The sequence below is a fragment of the Balaenoptera musculus genome, chromosome 3, assembly GCF_009873245.2.
Source record: "Balaenoptera musculus isolate JJ_BM4_2016_0621 chromosome 3, mBalMus1.pri.v3, whole genome shotgun sequence".
NCBI classification, from domain to species: Eukaryota; Metazoa; Chordata; class Mammalia; order Artiodactyla; family Balaenopteridae; genus Balaenoptera; species Balaenoptera musculus.
This window is the reverse complement of record NC_045787.1, coordinates 31,130,751-31,148,703: the sequence shown is the minus strand read 5'-3', so window position 1 is coordinate 31,148,703 and position 17,953 is coordinate 31,130,751. Positions and strand designations below refer to the sequence as shown.

The following is a 17,953-nucleotide window of genomic DNA, read 5'->3' as shown; positions in this document are numbered from 1 at the left end:
ATTTTATGTTGTATATTTTTTGACAGGTAAAGCTATTAATATGATTTATTGCAGCATGTTACAAAGCAGTATATATTGAAAACATTTTAAAATAAATGCATGTTTACTCACATATATATACATATATGTGTGTGCGTGTGCATATGTGCACATACATGGAGAATTAAGCTAAAGGGGGAAAGAATATATTTATGTGTGTATATGTCTGTAGATGTATAGAGATATAAAAGGTTTCTTTAGTTTTCTCTTGGTGGTTTTCTGTATGTATATATGTATACATGCATATACTTATATAATATTAAATTGCTGAATATTGACTATAGTTATTCCATTACCTCCAGAAAGAGTCATTGGGAACACTCACAGGACTTACAAGTTACACAATAAGAGGAAAAGAGCAACTGTAATTTTAGCAGTTCTTTTGTGTTTTGCTTCCTTGCATTTGAATGGTTGGCCATCATCGCCAGCTAGCCACAATTTTTTTTTTTCTCTTTTTCCTAGCCACATTCTCCCCCCCCTCCGCCCCCCTCTTTTTCCCTTAATGCAGCTCTGGGCTAAACTACTGGGCTTCAGAGAAATCCTAGTGGATTATCTCATTTGTTTTTTTATATCAATACTTCTCACATAGCACAGTTTTGGAGAGGCTGAACTGGAAACATTAAGTGAGAATAGGAAGAAATAGAGGTAAACCTCTCCTTAAAGTCTCTCCCCCGTTCTCCCCCCCACCCCCGCCAATAAAAAGCACATTGATCTCAGCTTGCTCATATAGTTTAATTTCTGACTGTCTAGCATAGGAGTTGGCAATCTACAGCTCATGAGGCCAGGTCTGTTTTACTGAAACATAGCCACATTCGTTTACTTATGTATTTTCTACTATTGCTTTCTTGGTTACGACAGAGTTGAGGTTACAACAGAAGAAGAGAGTTTATGGCCTAAAATACTTATTGTCTGGGCCTTTTTTAATTAAAAAGTTTGTATACTCCTAATCTAGCATGTAAAGAAGAAACCAGGGACTTCTTATTTCATTACCAGGGGAATTTTACCCTAATATTTCAAGTTAGAGTTCCTCATAGGAACATTGTAGCACATGAGCATTACATAGTATTTCATGTCTAAAATGGCCCTGAATACTATTTTTGAATTAGTCTGGGAAGTAACATAGTTTCTGGGAGGAAACATGTTCTGTCTTTCAGGAAATATATTATGAAGAAACTTTGAAATTCTTCCATATTACAATTCTAGTTGGGGGTTCCTGGTAATTAATTATATAAAAGAGAAAGGGGTAAGGAGGGCAAAGAAGAAAGGCTGATTCATTTTGATTTGAATTGACAACAACACCTGCATTGTATGTTAGGTTCATTTTATGTCATTATTCATCAGGCAAACATTTGACCCAATATTGGCTTCTCACCACCTGTCAATTTTCATATTGTGTGCATAGGGGTTTTTGTTGTTGTTGTTTATCAGTTTTCTTCCATTTGTATGTAAGGTCCAGTAAGGAACGATCTGTCTTGCTCATTGATGTATTTTCCCAGTACCGTACCTGACCATATAGGTGTTCAATTAATGTTTCTTGAACGAATGAACTCAGACTTGAGATTTTATTTTTGTCACAAAATTGTGACTTTTCAAAAATGTCTGCAATCAGTTTGTACTTAGAAAATAGGCAATAATTAGAAATATGCAAGCCTTTGTGAAGAATATATCTTCAGACTAATCATCTTAACTATTAGTCCTATCACATTGCATAGTAGTAACTATGTCCTCACGTTAGCGAAACTGTTTGATGCCTGGCAATTATAAATTGATGTAAAATGGTTAGGTTATATATTTCCATTAGGTGGATTTCACACTGGCTTTAAAGATCCTTAACTCTGGTTTTGCAAACTACTGTAGGTTCTGAATTACTGTAAGGGTTGTTATAAAAATTGTATTAAGTTCTCAAGTATAGTTAAATCATTTAAAAATCATTGGCTTACTCATAATTTTTCTTCCTCAATGTCTCCAAACAGATACCATTTATAACAAAAAGATATTACTGAGTACTAGCAGTGATCTATTCATGGTCCCTTGCAGTTTTTTTAATGAGCTCTGATCCCACCCAATGGTGAGCTGTTTTTCATTCCATATTTAAGACAACCTAAAAGAGTCACTAATTTTAAAGACATACCCTAAACCATTTAACAATAGATCGAATTTCATTGGAGTTTAAAAAAAAAAAATCCAAAATTTGTAGGAAATGCTCTGAAATCAAATGAATGATCTGAGTATGTAGTAATTTCAAAGTGATTGGAATAACTGGGTTATGTAATATGCTTAGTGGTTTGACACTAACCAATTTGTGGTTGTCATGGCTTACACTGAGTATAACAGAATGGCGGAAGGTAGGCAGATGCAAGCTAAATTTATAGAACAATGTGACCAGTTTCCTTTGCTGAGGAAAAGACTGATTCAAAACAAATAGCCCCTTAGTTCTGTGTTAACGTCTAAATATCTCAAAGGAAGGCATAATGGCTCTTAAACTAAAATATCAGTAATGTGATAGTTTTTTTTTTCTTCTTTAGATTGTGCTTTTGTTTAAAGCAAATAGGATGCTGAATATATTAATAGAAAAATAGCTTGAGAAATATTGACACTGTATTCCAGGGGTTGGCAGACTACCAACCGCAGGGCAATTTCTGGCTTTGGCCTGTTTTTGTAAAACAAGTGAGCTAAGAATGGTTTTTACATTTTAAAAGCTTTTTTTTTTTCTTTCAGTATTTTTTTTTTTTGAAATAATCTCACACAAGGTCATTAATCACTGCATAATGCCCTGTTATATAGATGAACCTTTTTAAAAAAAATTTATTTATTTATACCTGCTGCATTGAGTCTTAGTTGCGGCACATGGGATCTTCATCGCATGCAGGCTTCCCTGTAGTTGCGGCGTGCGGGCTCTAGAGTCCATGGGCTCTCTAGTTGTGGTGTGCAGGCTCTTCATTGCGGCGCACGGTCTTCTATCTAGTTGCGGCGCACAGGGCTCTCTAGTTGTGGTGCGTGGGCTCTAGAGCATGCAGGCTTAGTTGCCCTACGGCATCTTAGTTCCCCGACCAGGGATCGAACCCATGTCCCCTGCATTGGAAGGTGGATTCTTAACCACTAGACCACCAGGGAAGTCCCTCTTTCAGTATTTCAAAGATGTTGCTCCACTGTCTTCTCATTTGCCTGTTTTCCACGAGAAATTTGTCATTCTTCTTATTCCTCTGTATGTAACTTGTCTTCTTTTATCTGGTCACTTTTAACTTTTCTCTACCAGTGGTTTTGAGCAATTTGATTATGATGTGCCTTGGTCTAATTTTGGTCCTGTTTCTTGTGCTTGGGGTTGATTGAGCTTCTTGGATTTATTGGCTTATTTTGATCAAATTTGGAAAGTTCTCATCTATTATTTCTTCAATTAATTCTTCTATCACCTAATTTTTTCCTCTGAGGACTCCAGTTACACTTATTGTAATTGTGTTAGGCTGCTTGAAGCTCCATAGTTCACTGATAGTCTTTTCATTTATTTTTTGTTCCCTTTGTGTTACATTTTGGATAGTTTTTATTGCTTTGTCTTCAAATTCACAATTCTTACTTTCTATAAAAGCCGTTATGCTTTTATTCCCATCCAGTATATTTACATCTGAGACGTTGTAGTTTTCATCTACAGAAATTCAATTTGAGTGCTTTTTACACTTTTCATGCCTCTCCCTAAGTTTTTGAACATATAGACTACAGTTATAAAAACTGTTTTAATGTCCTTTTCTGCTGATTCTAACAGTTCAGCTTTGGGTCATTTTCAGTTGATTAATTTTTCTGCTTACTATGAGTCATAGTATGACTTTGCTTCTTTGTATGTCTGATGATATTTGGATGCTAATCATTGTAAATTTTGCTTCATTAGGTGTTCCCTGTTTTTTCTGTTCTTATGATTCTTCTTGAGCTTTGGTCTGAGACACATTTTAGTCACTTGGAAACAGTGTAATTCTTTCAAGTCTTGCTTTGGAGATTTGTTAGGTGGGATCAAAGAAATGTTTAGTCTATATGTGATTGTTCCCCACCACTAAGCCAAGACTTTTCTGAATACTCTAACCAATGCCCCATGCACTGTTAAGGTTTTCAATATGGCCATTAGGAACAAGCACTGCTCCCTGTGCTGTGTGAACACAAGGTACTCATCCCTTTAATTCTTTCGAGTGGTAATTTCCTCACAAACATGCACCAATCATTGCTATATTGACTACATAAGGGATCCCTTTGCAGATATCCAGTGTTCTCTCTCTGTGCAGTGCTCTCTTCTCTAACACTTTTTGGTCTCCTTGGACTCTGAGCTCTGTCTCTTAAACTCAGACAGTTTGTCTGGGTTTCTCCTCTCAGCACCAAGGCCTGGAAACTCTCTAAAGACAGTAAGCTGGGGCAGTTGTAGAGCATGGTTGTTTATTTCTCATTTCTCAGGGATTATTTTTCTTTACTTCTTGATGTCCAGTGTCTTGAACTATCATTTTATATGTTTTGCTACGTTTTTTGGTTGATTCAAATAGGACAGTATTTTTGGTGCCTGTTACTATTGTGTCAGTACATTGTGGCCAGAAGTGAAAGTTGTGCTTGGGGTTGGGGTTGAAATTTAAGAATGAGTGGTTGAATAATTCCAGGTGATGATACACAGAGTTGCACCATAGGTATAAGTGGAGTAGAGATGTGAAGGTCATTCAGTGAGTCATCCACATGGACTTTGAAGTCTCCTAAGTAGATAGATTTGAGAGAGAGTGTAAGACTTTAAAGAAACCAAGAGCCAAAGTTGTGAAGTTTTAATACTACACGGTTTGTGTGTTTGGTTAAGAAAATACTCTTTTAAAATTATGTTAAATTTCTTTTGTCTGTTCTAGAACCATCTGATAACTTAAGGGAGATTCTCCAAAATGTGGCCAAATTGCAAGGAGTATCAAATATGAGAAAGCTAGGCCATCTGAATAACTTTACTAAGGTAAGTAAGTTCATTCTTTATATTACCATCTTAAATTCTTTTTTCCTTATTGTACTTATTAGATGCTTCTTAACCAACATTAACAAGAAATTCTTGAGTATTCCTTCAGTATTAGTGCTTTCCTCTGCTGCTTCTCATGGATTTTTGTCATATGTTTTTAAATTTAAAAGTGTATTTGAAAAATGGGAAGCATTATATGCTTGTAAAAAATTTGGTAGGTTCAGAAGCGAATAAAGAAAAACACTGAGAAGTCCATAATTCAATCTCCACTATTATTCACACAATGATGTATTTCTTTTGCCTTTTTATATTCATTTTTATGTGATACTATAGGATAAATATGTTTGTACATAAGTACGTGTGTGTTGCTTTTCATAGGTGTAATCATTTCCAGAGAAGTATTACAACTTCCTCTCTTTTCCTAATACTCTTTTCCCATTATCTGGATCTCAATTAGAGCTCAAGATAAATGTAGGGGCCCTTGTCCCAAATAAATATTGACTTGATCTCTGTTAGCAGCCAAGAATTCCCAAGTTTGATAGATGGATTGGTGTGCTTTTGAGCCTGGTAATGCTGGACAGCCAACTCTTGGAAACACTAAAATGCCTGTTATTTGAGGTGATGCCATAAATAGAGAGCAAAATGCCTTCTTTGGGAAATTTTTTTTCCCTTTTTAGTTTACTAAATATAAATTGTTATACATTTTATTTTATTGTTTTGTTTTTAAATTTTTGTTGAAGTAGAGTTGATTTATAATGTCATGTTAGTTTCAGGTGTGCAGCACAGTGGTTCAGATTACATATATATGTGTACACATGTATATGTATTCTTTTTCAGATTCTTTTCCCTTATAGGCTATTACAAAATACTGAGTATAGTTCCCTGTTGTACATTTTAAATGTAGGAATAACTGTTTGTTCTAACCCCTTACTACTCAAAGTGTGATCCATAGACCAGCAGCATTGGTGTCACCTTGGAGCTTGTTTGATATGTACGGTTTTTGACCCCACCCCAGACCTACCGAATGAGAATCTACATTTTAATGAATATCTCAGGTGAATTTGGGTGTACATTAAAGTTTGAGCGGCACTGTTTTAATCCTTCCAAAATGTTTAATTCTTTGCTACCTGGTAGTTAGACTGTGGCTTGGATTTGATTTTATTTCATAGAAATAGAAGGGGACGAGAATATAGTCACTATGTAACCAAGTTGTTTTTTTCAATATGGTGTTGTGTGATAAATATTTACAAAATAGATTAGTTTTTTTTCTTTTCATAGTTAGGGAAACACACATATGCATTTATTTTTTCTTAGTGAAACTTTGAAATATTCTGGCATTTTATTTTTATATAACAGATGAGAAAATTATTTTGTACGAGGGATGACAAAGTGATTTTTTTAAAAACAACTTTCAAAAACACTGAATGAGTGCTTGTGAAGGGGTTTTCAAAAATATCCCTGTGTATATTTTCATTTTTATCAATGTAATGAAAGTCTTCAAATACATTTCTTCAGTGTGCTAGTCAGATAATACCAAGTTTTTAAGACCTAGAGTTGTTCCACGGTTGCAAATGGCATCTCCTGGTTTCACTCCCTCTATTAAATTTCTCAGTTTTATGTCATCATTCTTCACCCAACCTTAATAATAATACGTCTTACCACTTGCCTAGATTTAACTGTTAAAAACAATTAGTAGAGGTTTTTGTCCTGTTTGAACTCATGGTTTCTGTCACAATCAGGTTGATATCTAGATATGTAGTTCCGCATCTCTTGACAACTGGGATTCTGTAAGTTGGGAATTAATGTAAGAATGGCAATGATTTCTGTTATTCCACTTTGGCACCAGAATGGGTACTAAAGCAATCTTAAAAATCTACAGCAGCACTATGCAGTAGAAATATATGTGAGCCACATGTGTAATTTTAAATTTCTAGTAGCCACACTAAAAAAAGTAAAAGGAAATGTGAAATTATTTTTAATATATATTTTCTTTAGTCCAGTATATCCACATTATTATCATTATGTAATTAGTATAAAATATTAATGAGATATTTAATATTTTTTCATGCTAAATCTTTGAAATCAAGTGTGTATGTTATGCTTATAGCACATCTCAATTCAGGCTAGCCGTATTTCCACGCTCACAGCCACCTGTGTGTGGCTAGTGACTACTAACCGTAATGGACAGTGCACATACAGAACTTTTTGGAATAGAGGTGCTTTAAACATCTGTTTCTAGGAATCTGTTGGACACCTCTCTTTTTCCCTTGTCTATTCTCCATTTATTTCTGTCTAGATCCCAGTTTCTCTAGGGTTAAGGTCAGTTGCCCTCTCTCCCTTTTTCCCTCCTCCATTTCTTTGTTTTTTTGAATTTTTCCCATAGTATTTCACTAAGTTGTTCCCTCCACTTGGTCTCTCCTTGATTTGTGTTCTCCCCGTCTCTTCTGCCGTTTCTCCTTCCCTCTACTCTCCTCCTCCCCTTTTACCTCCTTCCCTGCTTCATTTCCTCCCTCTTCACCCTTCCCTATCCGCTTCCCCCATTCCTCCTTCCTTCCCTGTTTCTTCTCTCCTTCCCTTCTGCCATCATACCACTGTAGAGTATAGAATGATGCATCTCTGTAATGAAGGCCCTAGGCTTTTGAGCTTTTCGTATTCTTGTTTGTTTTTTGTTTTGCCATATCCTTTGTTTACAGTTTTCATATTTCTCTCTGAAAAGGGCTTGTAGCAGCCCTCTTACATGCTGTTTTAAATTATTTATGGATTTAAAAATCAGATAAACATACTTACTGGAATTTTTCTACAATATGAGGGACTAAACCTTGGGTCAGGGTGTGAGGGGCTGTTCAGTTAGTAAAATCTATGAACATGAGACTTGATAAAAACTCACTTGGCTGCCTGGTGATACAGTGAGGAAAGCATGAACTTCAGATCAAGTAAACGGGGTCTTACAGCCCAGCTCTGACCCTAACAAGGCAGTCTCGGGCAGATTTCTTTACTCAAGAGATAATTTTGCTGCAATTAGAAGCAAGGTGTCAGTACAGTGCCTGGTACATAATATATACTCCATAACAGGTAATGCCTTACAACCTAGGGTTTGTTTTTTGTTTTCTTTTGCATTTTTTGCCACTTTTCAGGAATTTTTGTTGACTCTAAAAAGGTGAGTCTGCTTATTAATAGCTTGAGTTGCAGGTTGGTAAGCTGTTACTGTAACAGGGTTTTTCAGCATGAGCAACATTGACATATTGGGCCAGATAATTATTTGTTTTGGGAAGCTGTCTTGTTCATTGTAGTGTGTTTAGCTGCATCCCTGGCCTCTACCCACTGGATACCAGTAGCACACCTCCACCAGTTGTCACAAGCAAAAATGTCTCAAAGCATTGCCGAATGTTTCCTAGGGGACAGAGTCATCCCCTAGGTGATAAATAAAGGTCTGTAGGTTTTATTATAAAATTTCTCCAAATACCTGGCACAAAATAAGTGCTTATTGAATTTAATCATAATATAATGTGTTTTTGAATTCCATTTTGTTAGCAAGCTACGTTAATAAATATTTACAGAGCCGGTATTCTTTTAAAATCTGTAAGTTCATTAACTTACAGAGTAAAATTTATAAATTCTTAGAAATCTCTAAGAATAGCTCTATAGAATAAGAAAATAAGAAACAGGATTATGATTCCAGGAGACCAGTTAGACAGGAGTTAGTTGGTCACCCTTCACTGTGTTCCTATAATAGGTTATATATGTGTCTACTAAATTTTATCTGCTCTTTTATTATCATTATTATTTATTGTGTGTGACTATCTTATTAAACTGAGTTTATTAAATATAAGAAATATGTAGTATCTATTTTTTTACTCTTATATCCCTCTCTTCCCCAAATCCTGGCACATATCAAGTGTTTAATTAAAGGTATTGTATTACATTGGGATGATTTTGCAGTTTAAGTAAGAGTTTTTGTTGTACTAGCATTTGTTTTGTTATTAAGTAACAAAACAAACTAGGATTAAGTTAATTTAGTAGATCAGTGGGGCTAAAATGTTGTAGAGGGTGGCCTTTATCTACGGAATTAAACCTCCTTTTAAGGTATGAAGAGAGGGTGCTAGTGTTGTGATCCTAGAACCATGTGAATGTCACACACCCATGCTTGCCTTCTGACATCATTTCACTAGATAAAGTAATGTGTATAACAGGCTGCTGATGAATATAATCTTAGTATTCTATTTTTAAAACTGACAACATGCTCATAATCTAAAGACCTGTTTTTAAAGATGAAAATATTTTAGCTCTTTTACATTTTAAAGTTCTCTTTTCCTATATTTAATCTCATATATTAAAAGCTCCAGAGGAATCTTTATTTTGTTCTGTTTTTAAAAACTTCAAAATTATATAAGTTAAATATAAAAATTTAAATGGTACTAAACAATATATGGTAAAAAGTGAAATTCCTCTCTCACATCTCCTTCCCATCCACCTCCTTACCCTGACAAAAATACCGTTCCTCACAGGTAACCACTAGAAAGTATTTATTCTTCTCTGATATAATTATAAATATGTGTGTGTGTGTGTGTGTGTGTATTTCAGTGAGTTGTGAGAATTAAATAAGCTAAACAAAACAAAGTGTCTAATATAATGCTCAGTTTATTTACCATTTATTATATGTATACATAAAGGTTTTTTTCAATGAGATCTTGAGATTTATGGATTTGTAGTTTGTGTTTTTTACACTTTCTGATATATCATAGAGTCCTTTCCTGTTCTATAAATGTAGATCTACTTTTTAGTAGCTGCATATGTGTGTTGGTAGATGTATGTGTGTGTGCATATCCATCCATATGTTTGTATATGTATGTGCATCCAAGTATACAGACATATGCGTAATACATATACCGTAATTTATTTAATCATTCCATCATTAGAAAATAGAAGTTTTTCCTCCTTTTTGCATTTTAAATTAATGCATTAGTAACACTCTTGTGTACTGTCTTGTGTAGAATAGAATTGTAAAACTGTAATTATTTAGCCAAGAGCATTTGTACTTTGTATTTTAAAACCTACGTATAAATTGCCTTCTGAAAAGACTATGCTGTGGAATTCTAATTTGTGATAAGATTTTTTGAAGTTTGGATTATTCTTTCTGTTGCTCATTGAGGAGAACTGTTTAGTTAACCTTCAGAGCCATATAAGTAAAATGGGAATAGCATTTAACTGCCCAGTTTTAACTGATCATTATATATTTTTTAAAGTTAATAATTTTAATAAGCAGCTCAGACATTTTTATTGCCTAGAGATGGTTTAGACTTCTATTTTAACTTTGTCAGAATATAATATTGTTGATAGCCCCCTTTGATTATTTTAGTATTTGTAAGAAAGTTCTATGGATTAATGATAACCAATAGATTGATGTTGCACATGGATTTTAATAGGCAAAATATACCAGTGACATGTTATCAAAACCTTTTCCTCATTCATTCATTCATTCATATTATTTTTTGGCCATGCTATGCGGCATGCAGGATCTTAGTTCCCCAACCAGGTATCGAACCAGTGCCCCCTGCAGTGGAAGTGCGGAGTCTTAACCACTGGACTTCCAGGGAAGCCCCATACCCATTTAAAGATAAGATATTATGTAACAGTATTTGTTTTGTTTATATTAAAAAAATTAAATTTAATAGTTATGCTCATAAAATAATTGCAGACTTCTGATGATATTGAATGCTTAAGTTGGTTTATAAGTAACAAATTTAACAAACCTAATTCAGCTGAGCTGAAGTATCAATAAAAGGAAGTTATTTACTCTCATAATGAGGAAGACCACATGTCAGGTCTTAATTTCAGGCAGAATGACCTAGGGGTTGAAAAAATGTTAATTGCATTCTGTCTTTCCATTTCTCAGCTCTTTTCTTTTAGGTTAGCTTCATTCTCAAACACTTTCCATATGACTAAGATACATCATCTTTATAGCTTTCAGTCATAAAAGGAGAGGGTAGCCCTCTCTTACAACTTCTGCATGAACTCTGGTCCTATTTAGTGACATTAAGCTAGGTATTGTGACTGATAGTCATAAAAACACATGGGGTGAGGAGTGACTGAACACCAGTGAAATATGTGATGTCTAATAATTTAGCATTTTAAGTGACTGTTAGGATGCTAATTCTTATATTTTGAAAGGTCTTTAATGATTTCTAAGCATCAACAGTAATTTATTCTTAATATTAACAAACCTATGTGGTAAGGCAGGCATTGTTATAAGATAGAATTGAAGAAATTGCTACCTAATGATTGAAGGTTAATTAGTAATTCAGTCAGTAGTTGAGGTAGGATGAGATTCTCATTGTTTAAATTTACCAATTCAGCGTTCTTCTTGCTGTTTCTGCCTATCTCTTTCCCAGAGTTAAGAGTTAAAGGGTTTCAGCTCAATATCAAAAAAACAAACAACCCAATCCAAAAATGGGCAGAAGACCTAAATAGACATTTCTCCAAAGAAGATATACAGATTGCCAACAAACACATGAAAGGATGCTCAACATCATTAATCATTAGAGAAATGCAAATCAAAACTACAATGAGATATCATCTCACACCGGTCAGAATGGCCATCATCAAAAAATCTACAAACAATAAATGCTGGAGAGGGTGTGGAGAAAAAGGGAACCCTCCTGCACCGTTGGTGGGAATGTAAATTGATACAGCCACTATGGACAACAGTATGGAGGTTCCTTAAAAAACTAAAAATAGAGCTACCATACGACCCAGCAATCTCACTACTGGGCATATACCCTGAGAAAAACATAATTCAAAAAGAATCATGTACCACAATGTTCATTGCAGCTCTATTTACAATAGTCAGGACATGGAAGCAAACTAAGTGTCCATCAACAGATGAATGGATAAAGAAGATGTGGCACATATATACAATGGAATATTACTCAGCCATAAAAAGAAACGAAATTGAGTTATTTGTAGTGAGGTGGATGGACCTAGAGTCTGTCATAGAGTGAAGTAAGTCAGAAAGAGAAAAACAAATACTGTATGTTAACACATATATGGAATCTAAAAAACAAACGAACAAAAATGGTCGTGAAGAACCTAGGGGCAAGATGGGAATAAAGACGGAGACCTACTAGAGAATGGACTTGAGGACACGGGGAGGGGGAAGTGTAAGCTGGGACAAAGTGAGAGAGTGGCGTGGACATATATACACTACCAAATGTAAAATAGATAGCTAGTGGGAAGCAGCCACATAGCACAGGGAGATCAGCTCAGTGCTCTGTGACCACCTAGAGGAGTGGGAAAGGGAGGGTGGGAGGGAGATGCAAGAGGCAGTAGATATGGGGATGTATGTATATGTATAGCTGATTCACTTTGTTATAAAGCAGAAACTAACACACCATTGTAAAGCAATTATACTCCAATAAAGATGTTAAAAAAAAAAAAAAGTTAAAGGGTTTGATTTGTAGGGTTTATTTAAATCAGATGATTAGTAAGGTAGTGAGTCAGTCACTACAAAAATTTTTTATTAAAATAATTTATTCCTAATGTTTTGAAACTTAACAATAGATGAACTCCTGGTGATTAAAAGTGAAAGCGTAATGCGTCTTTGATAATCGAAAATTTAGAATCTTATCAATGTCTTCTCTGATTTCTTATTCCTGATATATGTGAATTATTTACATATAGAAAATTTAGTCTCTGCGTGGGATAATTCTAATTCAAAAGGGATATTTTCATTTAAGACTGATTAATAAGACCCTCTTCTATAATTCTGTAAACAATATGACAGCACAATTTAGCCACCATTGAAAGCATAGCCCTAATATCTCTTACTGTCCCTGGAAAATAGGCAGATGATTATGACTAATATGCTGTGTTCCATTGCAAAGTGTTTTTTAGTTGTTACTGGTGATTTTCCAGTTTCCAACTGAGTGGACATTTTTCTCAGAAACATTTCTTGCAGTTCAAATACATTTATATTAGGTAGTAGAAAATGAAACTCCTTTCTAAATAATTTCCTAATTGTGTGTGCTTTTTGGAAATCATAGTAATAACTTTGAAAAAATTTTTACCTTTCAACAAAACTGCTAATTCTAGCAAATGTTAAATAGTGAACAGTCACACATTTTGTGGTTTGAGAAGGGGAGTAATTTTGAAATTATGTTTCTCTGAATCTATAGTTTTCTGCAAGGATATCTAGTAAGTGTGAAAAAGAAAATGCAGGAAAAGAGAACCAAGTACATACTTAGGGGAGAAACTAACCCTTGACAGGGTAAGATTTTTTATACTTCTACATTTCAAAGCATTTCATTTTATTAACAAACTGTAGCAGAAGAATGGAAACACTGCCTTTTTAGAAATGGAGTTGTTTTAAGAAAGCAACATTTCTCCCATTTTAAAAGCACAGTATCTTATATGTTAATAATAGAAAAATGAAGCTTAGAATTTTTTTTTAAGTTTATGAATTAGAATATATCCAAGGTCTAAGTGATAACACCATGATAAGGAGTCCTTTTATTTTTCTTTTTCATTAATATATGGTACCATATAGTGACAGTGCTAGTAATCTGAAATATCTGGGGAATCTCAAATGAATACTAAATTATTTTTAGTAGTGTAGTGATAAGGTTCTTTTTGTGTGTGTTTTAATCCTTTGAAATGGGCAATATTTGTATGTGTGTTTTTAGTTAGCTGTTCTGGGAAAAAAATAATAAATGCACTTACTCATTTTATGTGTTTATAGCCAGAGTGTGGTTCTCCAGACTCTTGATTCATACCATTTTTGAGGCTGGAGAAATGAAATAAGATGGTAATGTTCAGTTATTCTATTTTTAAATCCACCCCTTTCCCCCATGTACATTTTTTTTGTTTTTTGTTTTTGTTTTTTCTTTTCCCATGTAGATAATTTTAATACTAAAGTATAGTCACATTTCACTGGGCTCTGGACTTAGACTGGTTTGGTTTGATTTCTGGCTTTACCACTTAATAGCTTTGTGGTGTTTGGAAGTCATATTACCATCTCTAGCCTCAGTAGTCTTTATTTACCAAAATATTACTTACTTTCTAGGGTTGACAAGATTAATAGTCAATAAATGCTAATTCTGTTACTATTTATGAATACTGTACTGTATGTATAACCCTTCCCAGATTAGGTAAGTAATAGATATTCATTGTAAACATTTATAAAATACAGAAAAGCACAGAAAGGAAAATAAATCACCTATGATTGTACTTCTTTTTTTTTTCATTATTTATTTATTTATTTATTTAGAATTTTATTTTATTTATTTTTTTTAGGCAGCAGGTCCTTATTAGTGTACTTTCATTTTTTGATGTTAAAATGTTGATGTATAGACTTCTTTAAAAATGTATATATTTTTTAAAAATGTATATCTTTTAGAATATTTTCCCTAACCAATACATTATGCAGGTTATTCCTTGTGTTTCAGTATTATATAATATTAACATCTGCATAAGGTTCCTCCTTTATGAGCATTTTGTTTCTAGTTCCTTATTAAATTATAAATTATGTAATAATTTTACATAATTATAATTATGTAAATTATGTCATAAGGATCTTGTGCTTGAACCTACTTTACATTTTAAATTATTAATATAAATCACCAAAAGCAGGTCCTGATTTTGGTGCATTTTTCCAATTTACTGTACAATATGTGTTTAGTTTATAATTCCATCAACAGTGTATTTTCTTATCTGGTATAATCATGTTAAAAAATAGTTTCTTGCGAGTTTGTTAAGCTTTATTTAAATAGCATTTTCCAATGTATTTGATTCAGATTTTAGGAAATAGGAAATATGTCATGTTTATTTATCAGTATTATTTCTTCAGTAAATTCTTTGTGCATTTTCTTTGCCTCTTCTGATAAATCTTTCTGCAATTTGTTTAGACCTTCACATTATAAGGTCCTGCCCATATTACTTTGCTGTGAGGGTGGAGTGTTATGAGCTGAATTGTGCTTCGTCCTCCGCCCCAACCCCCAAATTTGTTTGTTGAAGCTCTATCCCAGTACCTCAGAATGTGTCTCTATTTGGAGATAGGCCCATTAAAGAGGTAATTAAGGTAAAATGGAATTGTATGGGTGGTCCCTAATCCAATATGACTGATGTACTGATAAGAAAAGATAAAGACACAGACACACATAGAGGAAAGATCATGTGAAGACACACAGAGAGATGATAGCCATCTACAGGCCAAGGAGCGAGGCCCTCAGAATAAAGAAACTGTGTCAAGACACTTTGATATTGGACTTCTAGCATCCAAAATCATGAGAAAATAAATTTCTGTGTTACAAGCCACGAAATTTGCTGTATTTGTTACAGCAGCCCTAGCAAACTAATATAGGGCCTAAACCTTTTGCCTATCATGTTTTTCCAAATATTTTTGACTAATGTATTATTTAACTTTTAAAATTTTAGGTATGACATTGGTTTTCTAGAGGTATAGAAATTTTCCTGTCTTGTCCCAAAGCTTAGGAAATCTTACATTATTATTATTATTTTTTAAACATCTTTATTGGAGTATAATTGCTTTACAGTGGTGTGTTAGTTCTATTGATATACGTATGTATAAAAAGTCTCATCCTTCTCAGTATTTAAGTACTTACAACATTGTATAACAAAACACAATAAAAACAATAAATAAAATTTTTTTCATACTCTTTGACACTCTAAACCTTCTTTGTTTATCATCTTTCAGAATTTTAAGGAATTTATAGGAATACCAGTATAATCATTTTGGATAAAGGCCTGTGAAGGAAAGCTTTTTAGCTTGTTTTGCCTATTTACCTATTTACACAGCAGTTTCCTGCCACATAAAGTGATCATTTTTATAGTCTTTTCCCCTGCTATGAAAATGTTACAGTATCTGAGGGTTCCTGTATTCCTATCCCCTACCCTGTTCTATTTGCAACATCTTTTTTTTTTTTTTGCCTCTGAAGAAGAAATTGGACAGGAAGTTTTACAAGGATCCTACCAATAGAACAGTGAGTTTATATCATTAGTTATTGTGCTTTTCACAGAGGCAGATGTGCTGGTCACTTTGGTTGGTTTATAACTTCATAACTTCTTACTGAGGGAGAGTAATAATAGCACTTGAAGACCCTTCTGATCCTTCATGTTAATGAAATGATCAACTTTCTCTTTAATCCTTTTCAGTTAGGCCCAATAAATAACTTGAGAAGCTTTATGTAACTTTTAGATAAAAGTCAGTTTTCAAAACTCAGACTAGATCAACATAATATGTTGTCATCCAGGTGGGGTGCAAATAGCTAGTATTAGATCAGTATTCTTAATTAAAAAAAAAAAAAAAAAAAAAGGAAAGCCTGTTTGAAGGCATCAGGCAACTACTCTGGCTGTAAGTGGGGTAGGAACCAAGACTTCAGAGAAGAGAGAATCTTGTGGAGATGATCTAACTTCTCCAGCAACATTTACCTGGGGGATACTGGCTAATGTGGAATGTGGACAGGAAGCTAAAAATTTAGACTGTAGTCCCAGGAGTACTGTTGCTGAAACATGGGAAAAACAGCACAGAGCTTTTGATGGAGACCATCAAATGGGAGAAATCAAGTAAAAGGAGATTCTCCCCTCAGTACATTTATTTGTTGAATCCTGGGATGGGAAATATAAAATCCTAAGCAGAAAATCTTTGAAAATCAGGGTGGACTTTCTAGTGTGTTTATAAAACAAAAGTGAGACATGTCATCGTCTTGAGATTGGTCCCCTGAACAACAAGCTTTCAGTTGAAACCTGGGGGAAAAACCAGAGGTAGACTGAGTATTACCAGGGCAGCAGCCTAATATGGACTCACCATTGTCCATTGGCCTGACAAAGAGAAGGATGAACCCTTTGTGGAGAAAGATAACGTAGTCAGGAATCTCTGCAAGTTTTTATGTACAAAGATTATAGGATCCACCAAAAGACAGGACTACATGACCAGAACAAAAGGAAAAACAGATAATAAAAACAGACTCAGAGATTATCTACATCATTCATATCCATTTAGATGATAAGCACTTTAAATATTTAAAATGTAGTTAATATATCAAGAAAATAGAGGAAACTATGGAGAAAATAGGTGAAAAATGAAGATTTTTTCATTATGATATTGGACGTGTACAAAGTTAAATGGAAACACGGTATGTAAAATTAAAAACTCACTAGATAGGTATAATAGAAGATTAGACTTATCAGAAGATAAATAAATAGGAAATACCCAGCTGAAGGACAGAAAAAAAAGAGAAAGGAGAAAACAGAAAAGAGGACTTAGAGATTTGTGGTATACACAAAAAGATCGAACATTTGAATTACCAGAAAAAGAGGAGAGAGAATTGGGCAAAACTGCTTTTGAAGAGATACAGAATTTTCTAAAACTGATAAAATATATCAACCCAGAGATTCGGAAATTTCTGTTTTCCCTAAGGAGGGATGCAAATAAAACCACCCTTCAACAGCAAGAGTGCTGAAATCAAAGATAAAAAAATCTTGAAAGGAGTCTGAAAAAAAGGATAAGACCTTCATAGGAGCCAACAGTAAGACTCATATCAGACTTCTCAACAAACAATGGAAGCCATCTTGAAATTGTTTTAAGAAAAGAGCAAACCTAAAAATTTATATAAATCCAGCAAAATGTCCTCCAAAAACATAAGTGGAAAAAAATCATTTCTGGACAAACAAAAACCAAAAAAATCCATTGCCAGCAACCTTGGCTATAAAACAAATGAAGATACCAATAAAACAGATCAACAACAATGAACTGAGGATTCTTTAGGCAGAAGAGAGAACATCCCATAAAGGTACCACTGGAGTGAAGAATAATGGAAGTGGTGAATTTGAGAGTAAATATAAATTGATATTGACTAAATGTTAACTAAAAACAAAAATAATGTCTTTTGGGGCTTAAAAGATAGAAAAAACGAAAAGTGAAAGGTGAGAGGAGTAAATGGA

General features: G+C 34.0%; 1 protein-coding gene across 6 annotated transcripts in view; it reads left to right on the top strand.

Annotated features, from left to right (window-relative positions):
- The window catches only part of RICTOR (RPTOR independent companion of MTOR complex 2), a 119,901-nt gene that overhangs the window by 27,640 nt on the left and 74,308 nt on the right, over positions 1–17,953 (top strand). For all 6 annotated transcript variants that reach the window (XM_036846061.1, XM_036846057.1, XM_036846058.1 and 3 more), the window contains one exon: positions 4,902–4,999. In XM_036846061.1, the coding sequence (XP_036701956.1) occupies positions 4,902–4,999 (98 nt within the window). The remainder of the gene's footprint in view (positions 1–4,901; positions 5,000–17,953) is intronic.